This window comes from Dunckerocampus dactyliophorus, chromosome 14, assembly GCF_027744805.1.
Source record: "Dunckerocampus dactyliophorus isolate RoL2022-P2 chromosome 14, RoL_Ddac_1.1, whole genome shotgun sequence".
Classification (NCBI taxonomy): domain Eukaryota; kingdom Metazoa; phylum Chordata; class Actinopteri; order Syngnathiformes; family Syngnathidae; genus Dunckerocampus; species Dunckerocampus dactyliophorus.
In genome coordinates, this window is record NC_072832.1 from 24,015,001 (window position 1) to 24,037,716 (window position 22,716).

General features: G+C 46.0%; 2 protein-coding genes across 3 annotated transcripts in view; both read right to left on the bottom strand.

Annotated features, from left to right (window-relative positions):
* The window catches only part of ppp2r5d (protein phosphatase 2, regulatory subunit B', delta), a 14,206-nt gene extending 11,003 nt beyond the window's left edge, over nt 1-3,203 (bottom strand). The window contains exons 1-4 of one of the 2 annotated variants that reach the window (XM_054797879.1): nt 3,034-3,203; nt 2,400-2,489; nt 2,155-2,317; nt 1,475-1,674 (exon numbers count right to left, since the gene is read on the bottom strand). In XM_054797879.1, coding sequence (XP_054653854.1) covers nt 1,475-1,674; nt 2,155-2,317; nt 2,400-2,489; nt 3,034-3,060 — 480 coding nt within the window. In that variant the 5' untranslated portion in view covers nt 3,061-3,203. Of the gene's footprint in view, nt 1-1,474; nt 1,675-2,154; nt 2,321-2,399; nt 2,490-3,033 lie in introns of both variants that reach the window. The other variant, XM_054797878.1, reaches the window with a different exon arrangement.
* Nucleotides 3,204-3,286: 83 nt separating this feature from the next.
* znf318 (zinc finger protein 318) lies at nt 3,287-21,952 on the bottom strand. Its single transcript, XM_054797877.1, has 11 exons — nt 21,551-21,952; nt 21,295-21,395; nt 14,578-14,986; nt 13,108-14,269; nt 12,980-13,041; nt 12,793-12,892; nt 12,412-12,713; nt 7,580-7,744; nt 7,172-7,265; nt 6,851-6,969; nt 3,287-6,378 (listed from the first exon to the last, which is right to left on the bottom strand). The coding sequence occupies exons 1-11, from the start codon at nt 21,797-21,799 to the stop codon at nt 4,108-4,110; spliced, it is 5,034 nt and encodes a 1,677-aa protein (XP_054653852.1). The 5' UTR covers nt 21,800-21,952; the 3' UTR covers nt 3,287-4,107.
* Nucleotides 21,953-22,716: the final 764 nt, after the last annotated feature.

A 22,716-nucleotide genomic window follows, 5' to 3' on the forward strand; every position in this document is an offset into this window, starting at 1 on the left:
TTGCAAACAAGCATTAAAGTGAAATAGCCTGTTCATCAGCTGATCAAAAGTTTAAGAAGGACATAGCTAAAAAACCCCCCAAAAAAACCAAAACCGCCATAAAATGGTAATAATATGAAAAAGGAGTGAGTAATGAATAGCTGCGCCATTCTTGTTAATCAGATGAAAAATGGGTTGGGGCAGGCTTGAGTCCAGTGTTTTCAGGAGGCTAGTGTGAATGTTGTTCCAGGTGGTGAAGATGGCCTCAAGGAGAGCATCCACTGTCTGGAATGAATGTCCGTTTTTGTAGACTTCCCTTGCCATCAATCCCAAAATGTTCTCAATTGGAATTAGATCAGGGGAACACGGAGGATGGTCAAAAGAATGAGCTTATTTCTCTGGAAGAAGTCCTTTGTGAAGTGTAGCGTTGTCCTGTTGAAAAAGCCAGTCATTACCACACAGACGAGGGCCTTCAGTCATGAGGGATGCCCCCTGCAACATCTCCACATAGCCAGCTGCCGTTTGACACCCCTGGACAACCCGAGGTTCCACTGTTCCATTGAAGGATCACGATGGTGACCCTCCACTGTCCTGTGTGGAAAACATCTCAGGTGGGATCTCCTTGTCATGCTAGTAACGTTTGAAGCCATCAGGACCACCGAGGTTACATTTTTTTCTCATCTTTCTTCCACCTTTCAATGTCCCATGTTTGGTGATCTACTGCAAATTCCAAACGGCCAGTTTTGTTGCGTTGAAGGAAACGAGGCCTTTGAAAACCTTTTTTTTTTATTTTTAAAAGCCTTTTCTGGCAAATGCTGTCTGATGTTTTTTGGACTGCCAGTGACATTTTTTTGGGTCTACCACTTGACTTTTTTGTTCCATAAACCTCAAAATGTTTGAAGACGCCTTGCTTGCAGTTCAATCCCACTGCGTTCAAAGAGAGAAAGCTTTTTTGCCTTTGGCATCAAGAGATCATGACAGTGTAAATATCCATCCATCTTCTATGCCACTTATACTTGACAGTAAATCACATTCAATCCACATTTTTGCCAAGATTTTGCCTTTCAAAGGCTGTGCTCTCAAAATTTTGATCAGCTCATGACCAGCCTATTTCACTTAAATGCTTGTTTGCAATAGATTGCTTACGCAAACTTTTTTTTTTTGCCTCACTCCCATTTCTTCTTTTTTGCATTTTGAAGCTTGATCCAACAGTGCAAAATGTAAATTCTTTCAAGTTTTCAACTGGTCTTAACATTTTGATCGGGAGTGTATATACTTTGTCTAATATAAATGTATGTATATAAGTATACATATATCATGTGTCAAATATAAATGTCCAAGAATGTATGTAGTGTATATGTCATGTACACATTCTGCACATCAATGTACATATTCAGTGTAGGGGTATGTCATATGCCTACATTCTACATATAAATTTACGCGCAGTATGTAATGTATAGGGAGTATAGGTATGCTAGGACTGGGGTGTGATCACCATGATGACGGCCTCCGGATAGACGGATTCGCTGAGCACGTCTGTGTTGTGCGTGATGTAGTCGACCATCTCCAGGAGCCCTGCTCGCTTGACTTCTTTAAACTTTAGGTCGCTAAGCGGGTCGCTCACAAAGTCAAACAGCACGCAGCACTGTTGCAACTTCTGCACAAAGAGTTCCTCACGATCCATCGCTGGAGCATCTGTTGGTCCAACGGGAAGGAAGAAGAAGAGTCACCTCGCATCTCATTCCACTTCAGTGTTGACAAGCTGATCATAGACCAGCCTAAACACCAGTCCACCTGAGTCCTCAATGACGACAAGTCCATTAGGTTTATACTGAGTTTAAGCAGTTTCTGACTGAACGAGGGTTATAGATGGAGCTTAAGTAGTTTTGAAGTGGACCAGGTTTAGGATGAGTTTCAGTAGTTTCTGATGGAACCAGGATTATGTACGGAACTTAAGTAGTTTCTGGTTTGGGCCTAGCTTAAGTAGTTGCTACGTGGACAAGGTTTAGGCCGATCTTAATCAGTTTTTGACTGGACCAGGATTATAGATGAAGCTGAAGTAGTTTTCAAGTGGACCAGGTTTAGGCTGAGTTTCAGTAGTTTCTGACTGGACCGGATTATGGACGGAGCTTCCGTAGTTTCGGAATGCACTAGGTTTAGGTAGATGTTTCGTACCTTTGAGAGCTGGTAGTTTCTGGAGTTCTCTGTTCCTGCTCACACTAAAGCGAGATGAGCTGTGACGCCGTTCCTTCTTCACCACTTGAGGACCTCCACAATATTTGATCTTGTGCAGCTGAGTAGGGGGTGGCACGCTGCCACTGGGACGCTTCCCGACGCTCTGCTGACCCACACAAACACACCCAAGTTGCCCAAAGAACACAACATGTAGTGGTGCCAACAAGCAGCAGGTGTCCACTCACCTCTTCAGCGTTGTCCACGGTAACATCTTTGTTGGTGTTGACGTTGGCGTCTGCATTTTTTGGGTTGCTTTTGGCACATTTGCTTGTTTCCTGTTGACACGTAAGAGAAACGTTCCTTAAACTCAGGTAGGACGACAAGGGACAGTTTGACACAAACACTAGTGGAAAAAGCTGAGAGCCAGTGTCAAAACGCATGCTTTGTGAAGGTAGCACCTAGTACAATGTTATCTTAGGGCCACTATTTGATGATCCACGCTGTTCAAGTGGTCCAAGTCAATGCTGTGAGTGAATGACCGCAAATACTATATCAGAAAGCACTAGACGGAACATTGCAGCGATGTCTTTACAGCGGTGTGGTTGAGAGTGACGTCATAACAGCAAATTACATCACTCACCTGGCAGCTAAAGGCTAACTTGGTTGGTTAGCATCATCACATAACTTAATGTTCCCGCAGCCAGGTAACTGTTGAGCGGGTTCATGTCATTTATCATCCGAATACCGAGCCATGTTTCAGCTGGCAGTTAGCTTAGCGGTTAGCTTAGCACAGCCTAACAGATGGGTAAAAAGGTCGCTAAAATAATTTGCGGACACACCCATCAAAAGTAACTCCTCTTAAAGCATTCAACAGCTTACCTTCTCTTTCTTGCTTTTGTTCGGCATCTTGTTAATGCTGCAGGATTTCTAACGGGGACTGATGTTTCCACGGGACTCTGACGCTGACGCTCGGTCAGTCTCCGCTCCCTGGTCCGGCCACCTCATTGGCTGCTGAGATGCTCATCTGCCTAGCGACCCGTGAAAGCTTTTTCCTGATTGGCCGCGAGCGTGACGAAGACAAGTCAGGCCTCTTCCCAACAACACACCTGCAACCTGAAGATCCAGAGGAGAAACTGCAGCTCTTTTCTATCATTTCACCCTCCCACACAATTACATCAGAATTTGCTAACATGATTTGCTGATGCCAAGTATATATATGATTATGAACTAAGCATTCAAGATCATCGTTTTCCACAGGTACTATTGATAAATGATGACTGAGGTTTTTCCTTTTCAGTGCTGAATAGAAGAGAATGTCTTTATTGTCATTCTAACAGGTACAACGAAATTGAAGGTTAATTTTCCTAAGTCACCGTAAAGAAACCATGCATCTAAACTGTGTTTAAATCACGTGTGCAGCAGTTTTTCCCAAAGGAACTTTTAATAAAAAACAACTTACAAGACAAGCAGATGTGACTTACATCGAGGGAACTCAATCCTTACTGAATCCGCAAAACATCAATTTACTGGACTAAGTTGGCGGGCGTGCCATCATTTGTCAGAACTCCTCAATGGAGACCTCCAGGTAAAATTTAGCCTAAGTAATCTACGACCAGCAGGACAAAGCGACTGGCAGAACAAAATTAAACAGTGAACCCGAACTTGATGGGGGGAAAACGCTCTTCATTGGAATCTTACAGTATTTTCTTTTACTTTGGAATGACAAATGTATTTTATTAATATGAAGGCAACCACAAAATTGGTCTGTCGGTACTGGACCAATGCCTGGGTAACTAAGGGCAAAGTCTTTAATGGAATCTTGGATCAAGAACAAGAATGTTCTGAGACAAACCATTCTAAACAACAACAACAACAAAAAAAAGTCCAAGTGGTTCAAGTCGATCCATGGTCTTAGAAACTTTCATTTAATGAACCCACCACCATCACTGATTGTCACTCTGACCCCTTCTCACTCAAGGTCAACTGGGAGTCTGGAAGGGTCATGTCCACATTTTCAGCTGTTGTTTCCATCACTTGAGGGTTCTCCTTGCTTGGTGACTCGCCATCTTTGTGTGACTTAGAGCAGTGATCTGACAACTCTGAGATGATCAAGTCAGAATCTCCTGAAGCTGGGTCTGAATCAGACTGGCCCTGAAAATGCTGCTGTCTGGTTGGGGATCTAGTTTGGGATCGGGTTTGACGGACATGGGATAGACGGGGAGGAGTTTTCCTTTGAGCAGTTTTTCCTCGAGTTCTACGACAAGGCGTGTATTTAGGCTCAGTTACTAGAGGTGTTTCTTGGAGGGGTTCTGGAAAGTCCTGGATTGGGGTATCATCATGTAGTTTGGATTCAGAAACTGGTTGTACTTCATGCTGACTTTGAGATGTGGGTTCTATCTTAGCAGGTTCATGATCATGTTGACTCAGAACCCCCTCTGGTGCTAAGTCAGGGCCAGTCTGTAAAGACCATACAGATTCAATGTGAATATCTGACTGGGACTGGTGTTTTGGGTTTTGTGGCATTCCATTTTCAGTCTGCTCAGGTGTGTTGGAAGGTTGTGGAGTTCGTCCTGTTGGACATGTACTACTACTGGACTGGGTGCTACTACTGTCACCTTTGTTGACTGTAGTTGACTTTGCTAACGATAAGGGTCCTGGCTTATTCATACTGCTGTACAAGATGCCAAATAAGTCCTGGGCTTTAGCTGCAGCCAGGTTACTTTTTGGTTTCTCAGACCTCTGAGCTCCATCTGCCTTGTTGAATAATGGTGGAGGCTTGACAAACACAGCCCGTGTTTGCTCACTCTCAGGGACACCAGGAGCTGCCACATCTGGCTCCATGTTTGCCGTTGTTGGTGTTTCAGATGGACCAACGTCTGCCGTGTTGGGCTTCCATACTTGAGGAGCCGGGTTAACCACCAATGGCTCTGGCCCAGACAGCGGCGGAGCAGCAGTGGGGAGCAATGGAGACTCAGGTGGCGCTGCTTTAGAAACTGACAAGGCAGGACTTGACACGAGCGAAGCTGCTTTGGGGACCAACGGGGCAGGCTGAGCCACAGCTGGAGATGGTCTGGGGACTGATGGGCCAGGACTAGCAAAACGTGGAACACATTGGGACACAGGTGGGACAGGACGAGGCACAAAAGCATGAGGACCATACCTTATGTTAGAAGCTGGGAAGCTGCTGTTTGTAGGGGCCAGTGGACCACCTGAGCGCTGGGGCCTTATGAACGGCGCAGGTTTTGGTGTCGTGAATGTTGGCCCCAGTACTGAGGCAGGGGCAGGGAGGTTGGGTCGGATTTGTGATTGGTTGGCACCTGCTGACGCCCATGGCTGTGGCGTGTCGCTTTTATCTCGTAACTTCTGAGCAATTTCCTTTGCAACAGCCACAGACTTTAAAAACGGGTCTTCGGTGGGTCTACATTTGGCAGCTTCTTCATCCTCCTTGATGAACTGGGCAGCCACTTTCTGGGCATCAACAACCAGCTGACTCTCCTTTTTCCTCCAAGTAAACTTCCCGAAGGAGGTCACCATGGACTTGGCGGCTTCTAGGCTCTGTTTGCGGAGTTTAGCTCTCATGGCCGGACTAGGCCCAGAAAGGATTTTGGGCGGTCCGTAGGGGGGCCTTGGTGGCTTGTTGAACTCTGGTGTGCCTTCAGACTTTTTCAAAGTGTCCTTCTCCGCTTCCCTGTCATCTCGTTCATGCTCATGTTTGGATCGGCTCTCTAAATATTTTGCCGATTTGTGCCTGTTCTCGTCTCTTGTGTCATATCGAGGCCATTTGTCATAGTGATCCTCTTCTTGTCTGTGATGCCGATAACGACGGCCTTCATGGCTTTGTTTACAATGCTCCTCCTCAACTCTTCTGCTGTATTTGGGCCTCTCCTCTTCTTCTGTGCTAGAATAATACTTTTCTTTCTTCTTAGACTCATACTTTTCATCCTCATTTTTCTTGCCATGAGAAGGGCTACGCTCATCTCGAGACTTGCTTGTTTTAAGCTCATCCTCTTTCTTCAGAGCTTTTGGCTTCTCTTCCTCCTTTTCAACTTTCAACATATCATCACACTGAACCTCCTCTTCATCTTTTTTCTCCTTTTTGGCTTTGATTTTGCCCATTTTGTCCTCCTCATTTTTGCGTTTCTTTCCAGTCACGTCAGAGACCAGTCCAGCTTGCCGGTCCAAGTTCCTCCTCTGCTCATACAGTGGATTCTCGTACATTTTTTTCTAGAATGGGGGGAAAAAAAACAAGTAAAATGTCAAACCGCTCAAGAAGGACTCGGAATACTTGGAATGACTACATGTTTTAATAAACGTACACATGTGAAAAACAACACGTGACAAAGAAAACATGACTCTACCCGAAGAAACAAAGCTAAGACTGTGAGCTTCTAATCTATGAAAGGACAGAGCACTTGACGTAATGCCACTCGGACATCCCATCCAACCTGTGGTACATATGGACTGTCTCGAAGCTTATTTTTATTTTCCGCTCATGTTTATACACTGCCTTAGTTCGTGTCGTTCCATTAAGAGAAAGTAGAGGCTACATATCAACAAACTTTCTGCTAACTAACTTGGTCGCTAACTAACTTGCTATGCCAAACCATTTCTACATTAGCTCCCTAAACTAAGGCGCCACAGTTGCTGGTCGGTATCGCTTAATTGAGCGCCACTGAGAAGCGACAAATGTTCATACCTTGTAGCAGTCATTGTGAAAGTGAGTGGTGGTGTGCTCTTCTGCACAGATGGCATCTCCAAAGAATTTTTTACACAGCAGACAGAAAAATCCTCGGACAGGAAGTAAGAACTCAGAACCTGCAAGACATGTCACACATTTGAAATCCACAAGGAGACGCTACAGTGGCAAAATGCAGCGTCGAGGAAGCTTTTTCCCAATGTTTACAGCTGACTTCACTCACAAAGAAATGAAAGAATGGTAAAGGTTTGACTCGGTGACACACTCACACAAGAATGATGGGTCGAGACGACTCGAAGGACAAAAGTGCAATCCAAGTACCTTTGGCTGGCTTTGTTTGCTTCTCTTCTATTGGTGTTTTCCTCATAACTTCGGATGGCGAAGAAGCCCAAGGCCTCTCGTAAGGGTCCAGCGTCTGGCCCGAGAAACAAATCAGCAAACATGTTAGGTGACAGACGGACATAAAAACATTCCAAGTTACTTAACTACCAGTGACTAGTTGTAACCAATTGACTAATTTGAGAGATGTGTGCTCTTGTGACAGATACGTAGTCGTACAAAAAAACGTGAAGCACTAAAGCTCCAATTTACCATTAGCAACATTCTGCTCCTAAATGCAGAACATGGACTGGTCACATGATCATGCTTTGCTAGTTTCAGCATGCTAGCAACTCTTTCTTCAAAATCAGTAAAAGTATTTGAGGGAAAAAAAACAACATAAAAACTAACCTTCCAGTGCATTTTGCTGTGCAAGTGTGTAAAAAAATCAAACATGGAGCCGGAGGTGACGTTACAGTTTTTACACCAGTGATTCCCAGCATCATAGTACTCAAATGGGTCAGGGGGCGGGGAAGGTGAAATGACAGACGGCTGGTTTGGTGCCAAGATGGTTTGCTAAAGAAAAAAAAAGAAGACAGAGGAGTGTTAATATGGAGGTTTGTTGGATGAAAACAAGTTTGATAAAAAAAAGAAAAAAAAAGTTTCTTACCTGTCAGTCATAAAAACACACGCCAGCATAAACAAGATGAAGAAAGGAACCTTTTTTTTGGTATTTACATGGTGCCTCTTTAATTCAAATTAAATTTGTGCTCCTCTCAGTGCAGCAGAGCAGTGGTTCTACTGCGCGTCTCCCCGGATGACAGTGCATCTTGCCCTATCAGTCACTACCCAAAGCTCATGACCACAGTTACGGGTGGAAACATAGATCGACCAGTAAATTGAGAGTCTTGCCTTTCGGCCCAGCTCCCTCCTCACCAAAACAGACCGAAGCAGAGTCTGCATCGCTGCAGACACTGTACCAATCCACGTGTCCATCTCGCGTTGCATCCTTCCCTCACTTGTGAACAAGACCCCGAGGTACAGTCAAACCTGTCTCAGCGGCCACCTGTATAGAACGGCCACCTGCCTATAGTGACCACTGACAAATCCCGTGCAGAAAATTTACGTGTTATAGACCCTGTGTATAGCAGTCACCTGTCCAACGCGGCCACCCATTTTGTCTCCCTTGGTCAATATCAGCGGCCAAAATGCCGACTCAAGCAGAAGCTTCATGCACGAAAAAGTTTAGTTTTTTAAGCAATGAAGCCGTCGTGTGTAGAATCAATCAATCAATCAATCAATCGTGTGTACAATCATTCACAAGATCCCACACAAACTGTCAGTTGTTCGACATAAAAAAAAGCCGTCTTGTCTGGAGCTTGTTGCAGACAGTGACACCGTTTATTTCCTGGTGTGAGACAATGTGCACTGGTCAATACTGTAATGCCCCTTGTTGTGGGGAAGGAGAGACTCACGTCGCCGATGCACTTTAATCGCTTTATTAACAGCGGTTTATTAACCTACAGTGGTAGTTCTTTACAACTTTTATCTGCAGTCCCACAGTGCCCTCTACTGGTCAACATTCAAAATGGCCGCCCACCTGTCTATAACGGCCACTTTTGCCGTCTCCCTTTAGTGGCCGCTATAGACAGGTTTGACTGCACTTAAGCTCCTCCACTTGGGGCAGGATCTCATCCCCGACGTCGTGATGGCACAAACTCCCATGCACCCTCAAGAACCCTGCCGAGAGTTCGTCCACAGTTCCACGACGAGGACAAAAACCACACTGCTCTTCCTAAATCCGAGATTCAACTATACGGCGTATCCACTTCTCCAAAACCACTGAGTAGACCCTACCAGGAAGGCTGAGGAGTGGAGCCAGATTGAGAGGAGCCAGATGAGGTGGCCCGGGCATCTGGTCAGGATGCGTCTCGGACGCCTCCCTGGGGAGGTGTTCAGGGCACGTTCGACTGGTAGGAGGCCTCTGGGAAGACCCAGGACACATTGGAGACACTATGTCTCTCAACTGGCTCGGGAACGCCTCAGGAGCCACAAGGAGGAGCTGGATGAAGTAGCCGGAGAGAGGGAAGTCTGGGCTTCGCTGCTTAGGCTGCTGCCCCCGCGGCCGGACCTCGGATAAGTGGAAGATGGATGGGCGGATGGATGGAATTTAACTTGTGCATTTCTTACAGGGTAGCCACACATTTTTTAAGTACAAACTTAAAAGTCTTTTGAAGACATCTAAATGGAAAAATTAAGGCTATAGTATCTTATGTAATTGTTTTTTACTAACTTTGAATGCACACGTTTGTTGAACAACAGGGTGCATTCATGTCAACTCTAGACATGGTAAGTGCTGAGACAAAGAGAGTCTTGTGTTTTGGGCCTGCAGTCACCACTGTGCAAGGACAAGACTGACTTACTAGAGCAAGTACCTTGGAACATTTAAAAAACCCAGCAATAAATGTAGCACCATCTCAATGACCGCAGTCGTTGTGAAACAGACATACACACGTGGACAAAATTGTTGGTACCCTTCGTTCAATGAAAGAAAAGCTCACAATGGTCACAGAAATAACTTGAATCTGAAAAAAGTAATAATAAATAAAAATTATATTAAATTTAACCAATGAACGTCAGACATTGCTTTTCAACCATGCTTCAACAGAATTATTAAAAAAAATAAACTCATGAAACAGGCCTGGAAAAAAATGATGGTACACCTAGAAAAGACTGAAAATAATGTGTGTGTCCACTAACTAGCATCACAGGTGTCTACAATCTTGTAATCAGTTAGTGGGCCGATAGATCGGACTAGTCAGTCACTGTGCTGTTTGGTGACATGGTGCGTACCACATTCAACATGGACCAGAGGAAGTAAAGGAAAGAGTTGTCTCAGGAGATTAGAAAGAAAATTGTCGACAAGCATGTTTAAGGTAAAGGCTATTAGACCATCTCCAAGCAGCTTGATGTTCATGTGACAACATCCATCCATCCATTTTCTATACCGCTTCTCCTCATTAGGGTCGCGGAGCTACCTAACCCAGCTGACTTCAGGCGACAGGCGGGGTACACCCTGTACTGGTTGCCAGCCAATCGCAGGGCACATATAGACAAACAACCATTCAACCATTCCTATTATTAATTTAGAGTCGCCAATTAACCTAACATGCATGTTTTTTAAATGTGGGAGGAAACCCACGCACGCATGGGGAGAACATGCAAACTGCCCAACAGTGATTCAAACCCACATCTTCCCGATCTTTGTGACTGTGTGGCCAACATGCTAACCACTAGACCACATGTGGCCCCCTGTGACAACACATATTATTTAAACTTTAACATCCATGGGACTGTAGCCAACCTCCCTGGACGTGGCCGCAGGAGGAAAATTGATGACAAATCAAAGAGACGGATGGAGGAGGCTCCTTTATGTTCTGGGGCTGCTTTGCTGCATCTGGCACAGGGTGTCTTGAACCTGTACAGGGTATAATGAAATCTCAAGACTATCAAGGGATTCTAGAGAGAAATGTGCTGGCCAGTGTCAGAAAGCTTGGTCTCAGTCACAGGTCATGAGTTGTGCAACAGGACAATGACCCAAAACACACAGCTAAAAACACCCAAGAATGGTTCAGAGGACAACACTGGACTATTCTAAAGTGGCCTTCTATGAGCCCTGACCTTAATCCTATTGAGCATCTTTGGAAGGAGCTGAAACATGCCGTCTGGAAAAGGCACCCTTCAAACCTGAGACAAATTGAGCAGTTTGCTCATGAGGAGTGAGCCAAAATACCTACTGAGAGGTGCAGAAGTCTCATTGATAGTTACAGGAATCGTTTAATTGCAGTGATTGTCTCAAAAAGGTTGTGCAACAAAATATTAAGCTATGGGGGACCATCATTTTTGTCCAGGCCTGTTTCATGAGTTTATTTTTCTCAACAATTCTGTTGAAGCATAGCTGAAAAGCAATGTCTGACGTTCATTGGTTAAATTTAATATAATTTTTATTTATTATTACTTTTTTCAGATTCAAGTTATTTCTGTGACCATTGTGAGTTTTTCTTTCATTGAAGGAAGGGTACCAACAATTTTGTCCACATGTGTAATGTTGGCTGGCTTACCAACTACTGCTCACACACGCACGACAGGCTACCTGCGAATCTCTCATTTCTTCCAGTAGTCTTGAAGTTCTTCATCTACACCAGTGCTCACCAACATTTTTCAGCCCAAGATCTCTGGTCTCAGCCATAAAATCCCCTGTTTTCACCACACTGTGATATAATTTTACATTTTGTAGGAATGCCTAAAAAGTAATACAGATTTAAAGACAGAGCTGAGATTTATTATTGGTCATGTCATGGTCATGTCAACATTTCGGCTTTTTTTCCCCACTGTGTCTTTTGGTCTGTTTTCCCATTTTTGCATATTGTTTGGTTTAATTTTGTTTCTGCAGCGAGCCTGGGGCCAACGACAAATGAGTCACGGGCCGCAGCTGGCCCCTCGGCCGCACTTCAGCAACCCCTCGTTTTTGTCAGGATTGGCCGTGACGTCGGCTCTGTTAGTGTGTTTTCGTTCCGTGTCAGGCTAGCAATGGTGGTTGAGCGGAGAAGGGGCAGTGTTGATGAGGCTGGAACTGGTCCAGGCGTTATGTTAATGAGGCTCAACAAGCCGCGTCACAGCAGCTTGAGGATTTTTTGTGGAGCCACACGTCACACAACGCAAGTTGGCATCTCGGCATGGGAGCATTGTCCAGGTTGCAGGGACTGGGCTCGGGGCTGGCGGGGTGTGTACCTGGAGAGCGGCAAGGTGTATGGGCGTGTTCAGAGGAGAAAATGCTTGCCTGATGGCAGGTCTGTTGGTCACTCTATGGGAGGGGAGGGCACTGATGTGGTAATGTCCCAAAAATATTTTGAAAAATATTTGGATCTACCGGTAAAGATCTTGGGTCCCATATTAAATTGAATGACTCCCTTTTGAAAATTTCAGATAATTATAGATTGCCTTTTAAGCCTTAAAAAAACTGAAGTTGTATTTAAGCACCCACAGGGACCCTGTTCTTAGTAAGCACAACTGAACCAATGCGCTTGTTCCTTGTGGCCCATCTTGAGAAACTAAATGTGACAGTCCAGTGCTTGCTATTTTTGGAGAAAGGTGGTGTCACAGACCTCTCCCTCTGTTCAGAGGGAAAGACAAAGCTCCTTTTTACTCAGCAGCATGCTAACAACTAGCAGACGTTGACGTACCTTCTGGGACATGCCACCATCTTGCTCCTGCCCAGGACTATGCTCTGCCTCCTGCTTCTTGCTTCGGGGCTGCGGCACGTCATCTTCCCGCGTGTCAGACAATTTACGGGGGCGGTCAGAGGGTGTGAGGCCCAGAATGAGCGCCACCTTGTCAATCTCACTGCGTTTCTTCTCGGCAGCCTCATGCTCCTTGCGGAGGTTGGAGATCTGTTTGATGACGTCCTCCTGCAGGCGGCCGATCTCCTGCAGCAGTGGATCTTTGTGGCCATCTTTCTCCCGCCGCTTCCTCCTCAGTAGCTCACCTGAAAATACAACAAACATGGCCGCCTTGTCAGCTGATGTCAGGGTTCCCGTGTCAGCATGGCCGCGATGCGGTACAACCTTGCTGCTTGCGGAGCTTCTCCAGTTCTTTCATCAGATATTCCTTCTTCTTCATTCGCAAGTCCCGCTCCTGTTTCAGGTTCTCACGCTCCTCCAGAACCTGAACACGCAAGCATGGCAAAGTCAAAGGTGACTGTCTCTATAAACCGCACAAAACCCCACATCCCAAATATGACGACAATCCAACCTTCTGTTTCTGGCTTTCATTATTTTCTTGCTCTGACACTTGACTGGCAACCATAGGTGCTCCTGAAGAAGAAAAGAGAAGGTTAGGACCTGGATTGCTTCACACCTGACCTAAAGACAGGAACTGACCTTTGACTTTGGACTCCGGGGGCTGCTGGTCGAAAGCTTGGCTGTACGGCAGAGCGGGGTTGAAATTGTTGTTGGGTGGCGGGGGCAGAGTCATGCCAGGGGGCGGGTACATCGGTGGCCACTGCGGGTGTGTGTAGGGCACAAAGTTGCCGTACTGGGCATAGCCCGGCGGCAGGTAGCCTGGGGGCATCATGTTGTGGACTTGAGGTGGGGGGTAGGAAGGAATAGGCACCCTTGATGGCGGCGGGGCAGTGCTGTCGGATGCTTGCTGTTCCAACTCTTTCGAGATGGCGGTGCTGCACTCTGCTTTGGCGTCTTGGTAGGGTGTGGAGGGGGCGGTTGTGTTGCTGCGGCCGCCTTCAGTGGTCCAGTTGGTCACGAGGCCGCCACTCACATCGCTGGTAGAGCTGGAGCTGCTACTGCTGCTGTGGCGCCGCTTCCTGCAGCTGTTTTCTGAGCTGCTGGACGAGTGACGTCTGCGTTGCATCGCTGTCTTGCGACTTGGCTTATTTCCCTCCAGCCGCTCCTTGGTCCTGGCGGCCATTTTAGTGATCTCGGTCATGCCGAGGTCAAAGCCGATGGTTTTCAGCAAGCTCTGGATATTCTGGTACTCGTCCCGTGCCTGCTGATCCCTCACATGCTCCAGCTGGGGGGCTTGAGTCAACACTTTGCCCACATTGTTGGGTTTGAGGCTGGAGGGCAGGCAGGTGGTGTTGATCTCGCTGGTGGTGCGAGGAGCCTGAAGATGAGGCAAAGCCACTGTTGGGATGTCATACACTGAAGCGGCGGCAGTGGTAGGTGGCAGAAGATCACCATACAGCACCTCCTCCGTCACATCCCCGTACAGATCAAACATGAGGTTTTGAGGCAGTTGGGGCGGCGCAGGCGTCTTGGGCTCAGCCGACTCTCCATACAGAAACTTCTCCTCGTCGTCAATGTCAACCGCTGTCTCGTCTGGACTCTTTGCTCTTTCAGTCACGAGCGGATCCAGCAGGTTTAGGATCTCATTGATGTTGGCGCGCTGAGCCATTTGCGGGTCGGACTGCAGCTCTGACAACATGGACGCCACGGCAGTCGGTTCCATCCCTCTGACGGCCTGCAGCAGCTGCTCAGCCACGTGAGACATGCTGGACGTCTCCACGCCTCTGGGCAAATCTGTGCTCTGCAATACAAGAGCGAGACACGCCTCAATGACAAAACCTCCAATTGGCAACAAATACCGTACATGAACGGTAGCACCCAGCCACATTCATGATCAGGTAGAAAAGCAGAAAAATATAAAATAGGAGTGATGTGATGTTTACACTGCTACGCTGGTGTAATTATATCATCGCAATCACTTCGCAACATTAGTATGTGGAAATGAGGTGGCTTCCGTGTTTGCCGCACGCGATCATGCCATGTTGTGTTTGACCAGTACGTTAACAACTCAATTGAGACAGCAACTTTGACAGATGCTCAGTGACACACCTTGACTGAAGGCGAATCCTCATAATCGGTGCGCTTCTTCAAAATGGACTTAGTGGGCAGACTCCACATGTCCTCCAGCTCCATCCTGCGCCCACCACCTCGCAGTTTGTGTTCAGCGCTACTGCAGCTGCTGGAGCTGCTCTGACTCCTCCTCTTCCTGCTTTTACTGCGGGCCCGGCTTGGTGCTTTACTTGAAGACCGCCCACGACTCTCCTCTCTGGACCTGGACCTGCTGCGAGGGCGGCTCTTACTGCGTCCGCGGCTCTGAGCCCGGCCGCGGTCTAAACTGCGGCTGTGATGGCGGCTCTTGCTCCTCGCCCGGCTCTTGCTGCGTCCACGACTCTTCGCACGGCTCCGGTCCGGACTCCGGTCTCGGCTGTGACTGCGCTCATACTTGCGATGAAGATCTCTGCAGAAACACACACAGAAAAACCAGTGGAAAAACATCTGCCCAAATTACTTTTACATACCATGTTTCCATGGAAACACCAAATAAGACATGCTCGATATTGGCTTTGTACTGATATACAGTAGTACCTCGCATAACATAAACCTCCTTTTACATAAATTCCACAGACCATAAAGAATTTATGTAAAGTTTTTGCTTCGTATTACAGAAGAAATTCCATATAACATAAAGCGTCAAGTCAGTGCAAGTCTTTTTTTTTTCTTCAATCAACTTTATTAATGCCTCAAGTCGGTGCAAGTTCAGACTAACACTTGGTGACGCCTTCTGACGCATCACGCTCTCATTGGCTGATTTTCGAGGCACCGCCTGCGCTCTCATCTCATTGGCTGAGTTATACAGCACGTACGTGAGTTTGTGAGAGACAGGCTTGTCCCTTCAAACTCCTTCCTCTTCGTAGTCCCCCTGAAACTAACTTAAACAATTAAGTTAAGTTACAAATTACAATTTTGCACACAGCATTATCGTGTAGTGCGTGTGCGTTTGTCTGTGAGACCAGCTGACTCTTTAGACTCTTTGAGTGGCGTTTCGACTCAGGCTAGTCCTCCTCCCCCTTCCTGCCTCCACTTGCGCTCCTGATCAAGACATCTCGTGAACGGTAAGATTGTTTTTGTTTTTCAGTTTTATTCATTTACAGTAATCTTATTTATTACCTTATTTTATATTGGAATGTTACTCTACTATGTTTATGCTAACGTTTTCTTATATTTTCCCACCATATTTGGTGGACTTTGAATATTTTGAAGGGCCAAAGGGGTGAGTTTGGGAAGATCTTGGAACGGATTAGGCTATTTACATGTATTTTACACTTTGTATAACATAAAATCCCTATAACATAAAGGTTCTCGGAACGGATTATTTACGTTGTAGGGGCGTCTACTGTACCAATATTATCCAGCACTTCAGCAGTACCAATATCGTCCCTCAAACTAATGTCAGGTGACATCTCGTGTGATAAATGAACACATGATGCTTCTTTTACTGTTATGCATTTCGCAAACACTGTTTGGAGTTTTTGCACACCTGGAGAAAAGGAGGACTCAAAGGTTGATTGGACCAACTGTACCTGTTGATCTGACCTAATCAAATATCAGGACATCACTACTATCAGGAGAACCAGAGTATAGAGCGGAGGGAGCCACCTGCTGTGGCCCAGCAAGGTGCACTATATTCAGACACACACAACGAGCAGCCGGTATGCCGCTACGGAGGCCAGGAGAACCGCCGTATCGGGCGGGAGGAGCCACCTGGTGTAGCCCAGCAAGGTGCACTGTATTCGGGCACACGGTGTCAGAGACACACCAGCTGCTTGGTGTCACACCACAAAAGGTCTCTGGCAAACCTTTTGCACTTTTCAAACGCCGCGGCAGAACACATCCCAGGCGTCATAGCAATGCTGGTGTTTCAGGTGGCTGATCAGGTTTTTTGTGTGCTCGATGGGTTTTTTGCCCCCTCATCGCAGGGCATTTGGTACAACTAGCATGTGAAATGTCTCTGAAACAATGAAAAGTGAAAAAGGAAGCGCTTGATTTGCTGGTAATTCATTCCTCGTATGTATCCAATAATTATCGTGTGCCCCTATTTTAAACATTTGGTCTCAGCAAAATAGTCATTTAAAAAATCATGAGCGATAAATAACTAAAATAACCTGTTTTCCTACTATCAACGGGTAAGACAGGTTAGTCTTAAATTTACAATTAAGAATCCAATTAAATAATGCTTGCAACGGTACAATTTGGAAAGTTGCACATTTCTATGTGGCACAAACATCCAAATAGGAACAAAGTCAAGGTCAAAGTATGAAACTGGACTTATGTAACGGGGTCAATTAAGTCATTGTAAATACGCTATGTAAATGTTTGATATAATTACACAAAATGTATGTTCAAGTAATACCTGATGTTTTTGTATTGTCATGTTATTCATGCGGAACGTCAATAACATCTGTCGCTATGTACCCCCTACTGCTGTAATTAGTGTGACACCTTTCATTATAAGTTTGGGCCACACCTTTGTACTTCCCTTTTTGTTTGTGATCTCCAAGTGAGAGGTAGGCGTCCGTATTCAAGATTCAAGAGTTTTATTGTGATATGCACAGTAAAATAGGTAGTTCTGCTATGCAATTAAATTATTTTTCTGTCCATTCTCCCAGAAAAAGAAAGAAAGAAAAACACAAGAAAATGAATAAGAACATCAGAAACATTAATACCAATAAATTAAGCAACAACAACAGAAGAGACATTAATACAAATAAATAAATCAATAAATAAATAAAAAAGTGCTGTGAGTGTGTGAGTGTGTGCGTGTGTTGCATGCGGCGTGTGTGAGTGCTTCGTTGAGAAGCCTGATGGCCTGTGGGTAAAAGCTGTTTGCCAGTCTTGTGGTCCTGGACTTCAAACTCCTGTAGCGTCTGCCTGACGGTAGGAGTGTGAATAATGAGTGTTGTTGATGTGTGCTGTCCTTGATGAGGTTGTGTGTTCTTCGTAGGACTCTAGTTTTATAAATGTCTTGCAATGAGGGGAGGACTGTCCCAACAATGTTCTGTGAGGTCTTGATCACCCGCTGGAGTGCCTTCCTATCACGTGTTGTACAGTTACTGTACCAAAGAGTGATGGAGGCTGTAAGGACACTTTCCATAGTGCATCTGTAGAAGCAACTAAGGATTGTGGTGGGCATGCCAAGTTTCCTCAGTCTTCTCAGGAAGTACAGTCTCCTTTGGGATTTCTTGATAATTTGTTGGGTGTTGTGAAACCAGGTGAGGTCCTCGCTGATGTATGTGCCAAGGAACTTGAAGGTTTTCACCCTCTCCACCTCAGTCTCATCAATAAACAGGGGTCTATGCGGCTCCTTTTCCCTTGTTCTTGGGTCAATGATCATCTCTTTAGTCTTATCTGTATTGAGAAGGAGATTGTTATCACGACACCAAGCTATGAGGTCCGCCACCTCTCTTCTGTATGACGTTTCAACACCACCAGTGATCAGGCCGATGACTGTAGTGTCATCCGCAAATTTAATGATGCTGGTGTCGTTGTGGGAGGCCATGCGATCATAGGTGAAGAGCGTGTAGAGGACCGGACTCAGCACACACCCCTGTGGGGTCCCAGTGCTCACAATTCTTGAGCTGGATGTGCGATTGTGGACTCTGACTGACTGGGGCCTGCCTGTTAGAAAGTTAAACACCCAGTTACAGAGGGGGGGTGACAGGCCAAGTGTGAGGAGCTTGTTTGTGGGTTTGTGGAGGCTGACTGTGTTAAAAGCAGAGCTGTAATCAATAAATCGCATTCTGACATATGTGTCATGGCCCTGTAGGTGAGAAAGGGCTGTGTGGATGGCAGTGTTGACTGCATCATCAGTGGACCTGTTCTGGCGAAATGCAAACTGTAGAGGGTCCACAGCGGGCGGGATGCTCTTTTTGATGTGGGTCCTTTCAAAGCACTTCATTACAATTGGAGTGAGTGCTATAGGGCGATAGTCATTTAAGCAGGTCACGTTGCTCTTCTTGGGTACGGGCACTATGGTGGTGGACTTAAAGCAGGTCGATGCAGATGCTTGTGCAAGCGACAGGTTAAATATGTCAGCAAGCACATCAGCTAGCTCTGATGAGCAAACCCAAAGTGCACGGCCGAGATGTTGTCTGGGCCTGCTGCTATGGCTCCCGAAATGTGTTTATTTTAGTTTAGAACTTTATTTCTTATCCTTTTCTTGTCTTGTGTTGTAATCTGTGCGGGGGGCACGTTATTCGGCCACATTGTGACTACATGTGTGTTTTACTTCCATCAGGTATGCTATGTTTGACTCGCTTTGTGTGTAGCCCTTTTTGTTCGTGATCTCCAAGTGAGAGGAGGCACGTTATTCGGCCACATTGTGACTACATGTGTGTTTTACTTCCATCAGTAAAACGAAGTGCAACTCTGCAGCAACCCTGTGTCTGTCGTCACTCCATCAGCCACAAGGCAGAGAGACAAAAACCACCGGTTACACTTATATCAAATATAAAATACCCTAACCAAAAACAGTGGATGAACTGTGATGTAAGGGCTAGGCTACGTGCTCGTTCGACTGCATTTGTCATGGGCACCGCTGATGACTACAAAAAGGCCAGATATGACCTGAGGAGGTCCATACGGGAGGCCAAAAGACAGTACAGACAGAAGCTGGAGGGCTACTATTCCACCTCAGACCCTCGGCGCATGTGGGCGGGGCTCCAGCACATCACAGACTATCGACAGCAGAGTAGCGTAGCCACGTCCAGCCAAACCACACTTCCAGATGAGCTGAACGAGTTCTATGCCCGCTTTGACACCCAAACTCCTGATGAGCAGAGAGGGTGGCTGAACCTGGGGAGCACACAGGACTCACCTCTCATGGTGACATCAGCTGATGTGCGCAGGGTTCTAAACAAAACAAACCCACGAAAAGCAGCAGGGCCAGACAACATCTCAGGACGTGCACTTCGGGTTTGCTCATCAGAGCTAGCTGATGTGCTTGCTGACATATTTAACCTGTCGCTTGCACAAGCATCTGTACCGACCTGCTTTAAGTCCACCACCATAGTGCCCGTACCCAAGAAGAGCAACGTGACCTGCTTGAATGACTATCGCCCTATAGCACTCACTCCTATTGTTATGAAGTGCTTTGAAAGAATAGTCATGACCCACATCAAAAAGAGCATCCCGGCGGCAACTGTGGACCCTCTACAGTTTGCATATCGCCAGAACCGGTCCACGGATGATGCAGTCAACACTGCCATCCACACAGCCCTTTCTCACCTACAGGGCCAGGACACATACGTCAGAATGCTATTTATAGACTATAGCTCTGCTTTTAATACAGTCTGCCCCCACAAACTCACAAATAAGCTCCTCACACTTGGGCTGTCTCCCTCCCTCTGTAACTGGGTGTTTAACTTTCTCACAGGCAGGCCCCAGTCAATCAGAGTCCACAATCGCACATCCAGCTCAAGAATTGTGAGCACTGGGACCCCACAGGGGTGTGTGCTGAGTCCACTCCTCTACACGCTCTTCACCTACGATTGCGTGGCCTCCCAGAACAACACCAGCATCATTAAATTTGCGGATGACACTACAGTCATCGGACTGATCACTGGTGGTGTTGAAACATCATACAGAAGAGAGGTGGCGGACCTCATAGCTTGGTGTCGTGATAACAATCTCCTTCTCAATACAGATAAGACTAAAGAGATGATCATTGACCCAAGAACAAGGGAAAAGGAGCCGCATAGACCCCTGTTTATTGATGAGACTGAGGTGGAGAGGGTGAAAACCTTCAAGTTCCTTGGCACACACATCAGCGAGGACCTCACCTGGTCTCACAACACCCAACAAATTATGAAGAAGTCCCAAAGGAGACTGTACTTCCTGAGAAGACTGAGGAAATTTGGCATGCCCACCACAATCCTGAGTTGCTTCTACAGATGCACTATCGAAAGTGTCCTTACCGCCTCCATCACTGTTTGGTACGGTAACTGTACAACACGTGATAGGAAGGCACTCCAGCGGGTGATCAAGACCTCACAGAACATTGTTGGGGCAGCCCTCCCCTCACTGCAAGACATTTATAAATCTAGAGTCCTACGCAGAACACACAACCTCATCAAGGACAGCACACATCCACAACACTCATTATTCACACTCCTACCGTCAGGCAGACGCTACAGGAGTTTGAAGTCCAGGACCACAAGGCTGGCAAACAGCTTTTACCCACAGGCCATCAGGCTCCTCAACGAAGCACTCGCAAACGCCGCACGCAACACACGCACACACTCATAGCACTTTATTTATTTATTTATTTATTTGTATTATTTACTTGTATTAATGTCTCTTCTGTTGTTGTTGCTTAATTTATTGGTATATATATATATATATATATATATATATGTGTTCATGTTTCTTATGTTCTTATTCTTTCATTTGTTTTCTTTCTTTTCTTGGGAGAATGAACAGAATAAGATTTTCATTGCATGGTATAACTGCTGTTTTACTATGCACATGACAATAAAACTCTCTTGAATCTTGAATCTTATACAAACTATAAACTGTGCTCATTCAGCACATCATGCATGAAGGCAGCATGAAGGAAACCTAGTACATTAGAAGTACTTCAGTAAGGCAGTAATTTTAATGCCATTATCAGACGAGAATATCAGTTGGACAATAATATCGGACACCCCTACCTTTGAACTTTAATCAGTCAACTTTGAAAAGGCACCAAGAGTTCTGAAAAATTATCACCTGTCGTGACGTTGTGAGGGGGAGGAGCCTGTGAGCTCGTTGCCAACAGTGATGACGAGGTTGTGGTTAACCGGAAGCGTCTGGCGGGGTGAATGGGACCTCTGCATACCCCCCCCCACAAAATGAAAATAAGGAAACACATCAAACATTGACAGAATAATTTATCCGCTGTAGTGATCCTTTCAACATATTTACTAATCATTAGGAAAAACATTAACGTCAATAGGTCTGAATTTGAACAAGAATGGGATCTCACTTCTCTGTGCGGAGCACAGGACCAATGCCCTCCACCTCGGTAGCCTCCTGAGGGCTTGGGAGCGTAATTACGGTACGGAGGTGAGCGCCGGTAGTCCGTGTGTCCGTGGTCGTGGTCGTGGTACCCGGAGTGGTATGGGGGTCGGATTCGGTTCCTGTCATCTCCGTGGCCTGCTAGCGGGTAAGGCCGTGATGGCGGCGGCCCGCGGCCGTCGAAAGGTCCCCTCGGCGGAGGCCGACCGTGGAACATATTTCCCGGAGACTGACTTCCAGGTGAACAACAAAATAGCAGACGGTTTAGATTCCAGACGAACTTAGTTTAAATGACAGTGGACATGGGTACTACAGCCACAACAACAAAACGTAGTGTGCGCCTCCGTCTTCTTCTTCGTCGTATGCATAACGCACCGGATCGCAGCGCTGTGAGCGCCCTGCAGGACCAATGTGGTCTCTACAAGTCATGGACTCTAAACATTTTTCAGCATTCTTCTTCCACAAGGTTAATCCTCACAAAAAAACAATGTCAATGTCTCCAGTGAGACTCTAAACATGATGAACGTATTTTGTGTTTGTCAATACTATGCATTAATATGGTACATTTCTTTCAAGTTCATTTCACCAACGTCATTGGCTTCTTGGCAGAATATCGCCCTCCATATTTGTAGTTCTTAGGCTACAGACATAATACCTGTAAATCCTCCTGTTTTTTACTGGGAAACCTCGGTATTTTGCCCTTCTTTCCAAACACTCTCCCGTTTTAACAGTTGCTTGTACAGTATATTTACTGTATTTTAAGTCCATTAATTGTCCGTTTAATAGCACAGCTTCCGGTCCGCTCGGCAACACGTTCTGTAGACGGTAAAGCCAGGCCTTCAAAATAAAAGTAGGAGCCCAGTAAAGACAATTTGTAAATCCAGGCCTTCAAAATAAAAGCAGGTCAGTAAAGACAATTTTCCATATTCTCAAATGCAAAACATGTTGACAGGTATGCAGACATGTTGGATTTCTGACACTTTCCAATACCTATCTGGCTCCCTCTGCCCATCTCCATGTGACATTTAATTATGTACAGTATGTGTGTATGTATAACCGGAAGGAATGCCTGTTACAGAATCAACTCATCCCATTTGTCAAATATACTGTAAACAGAATTAAGCAAGGGCATCA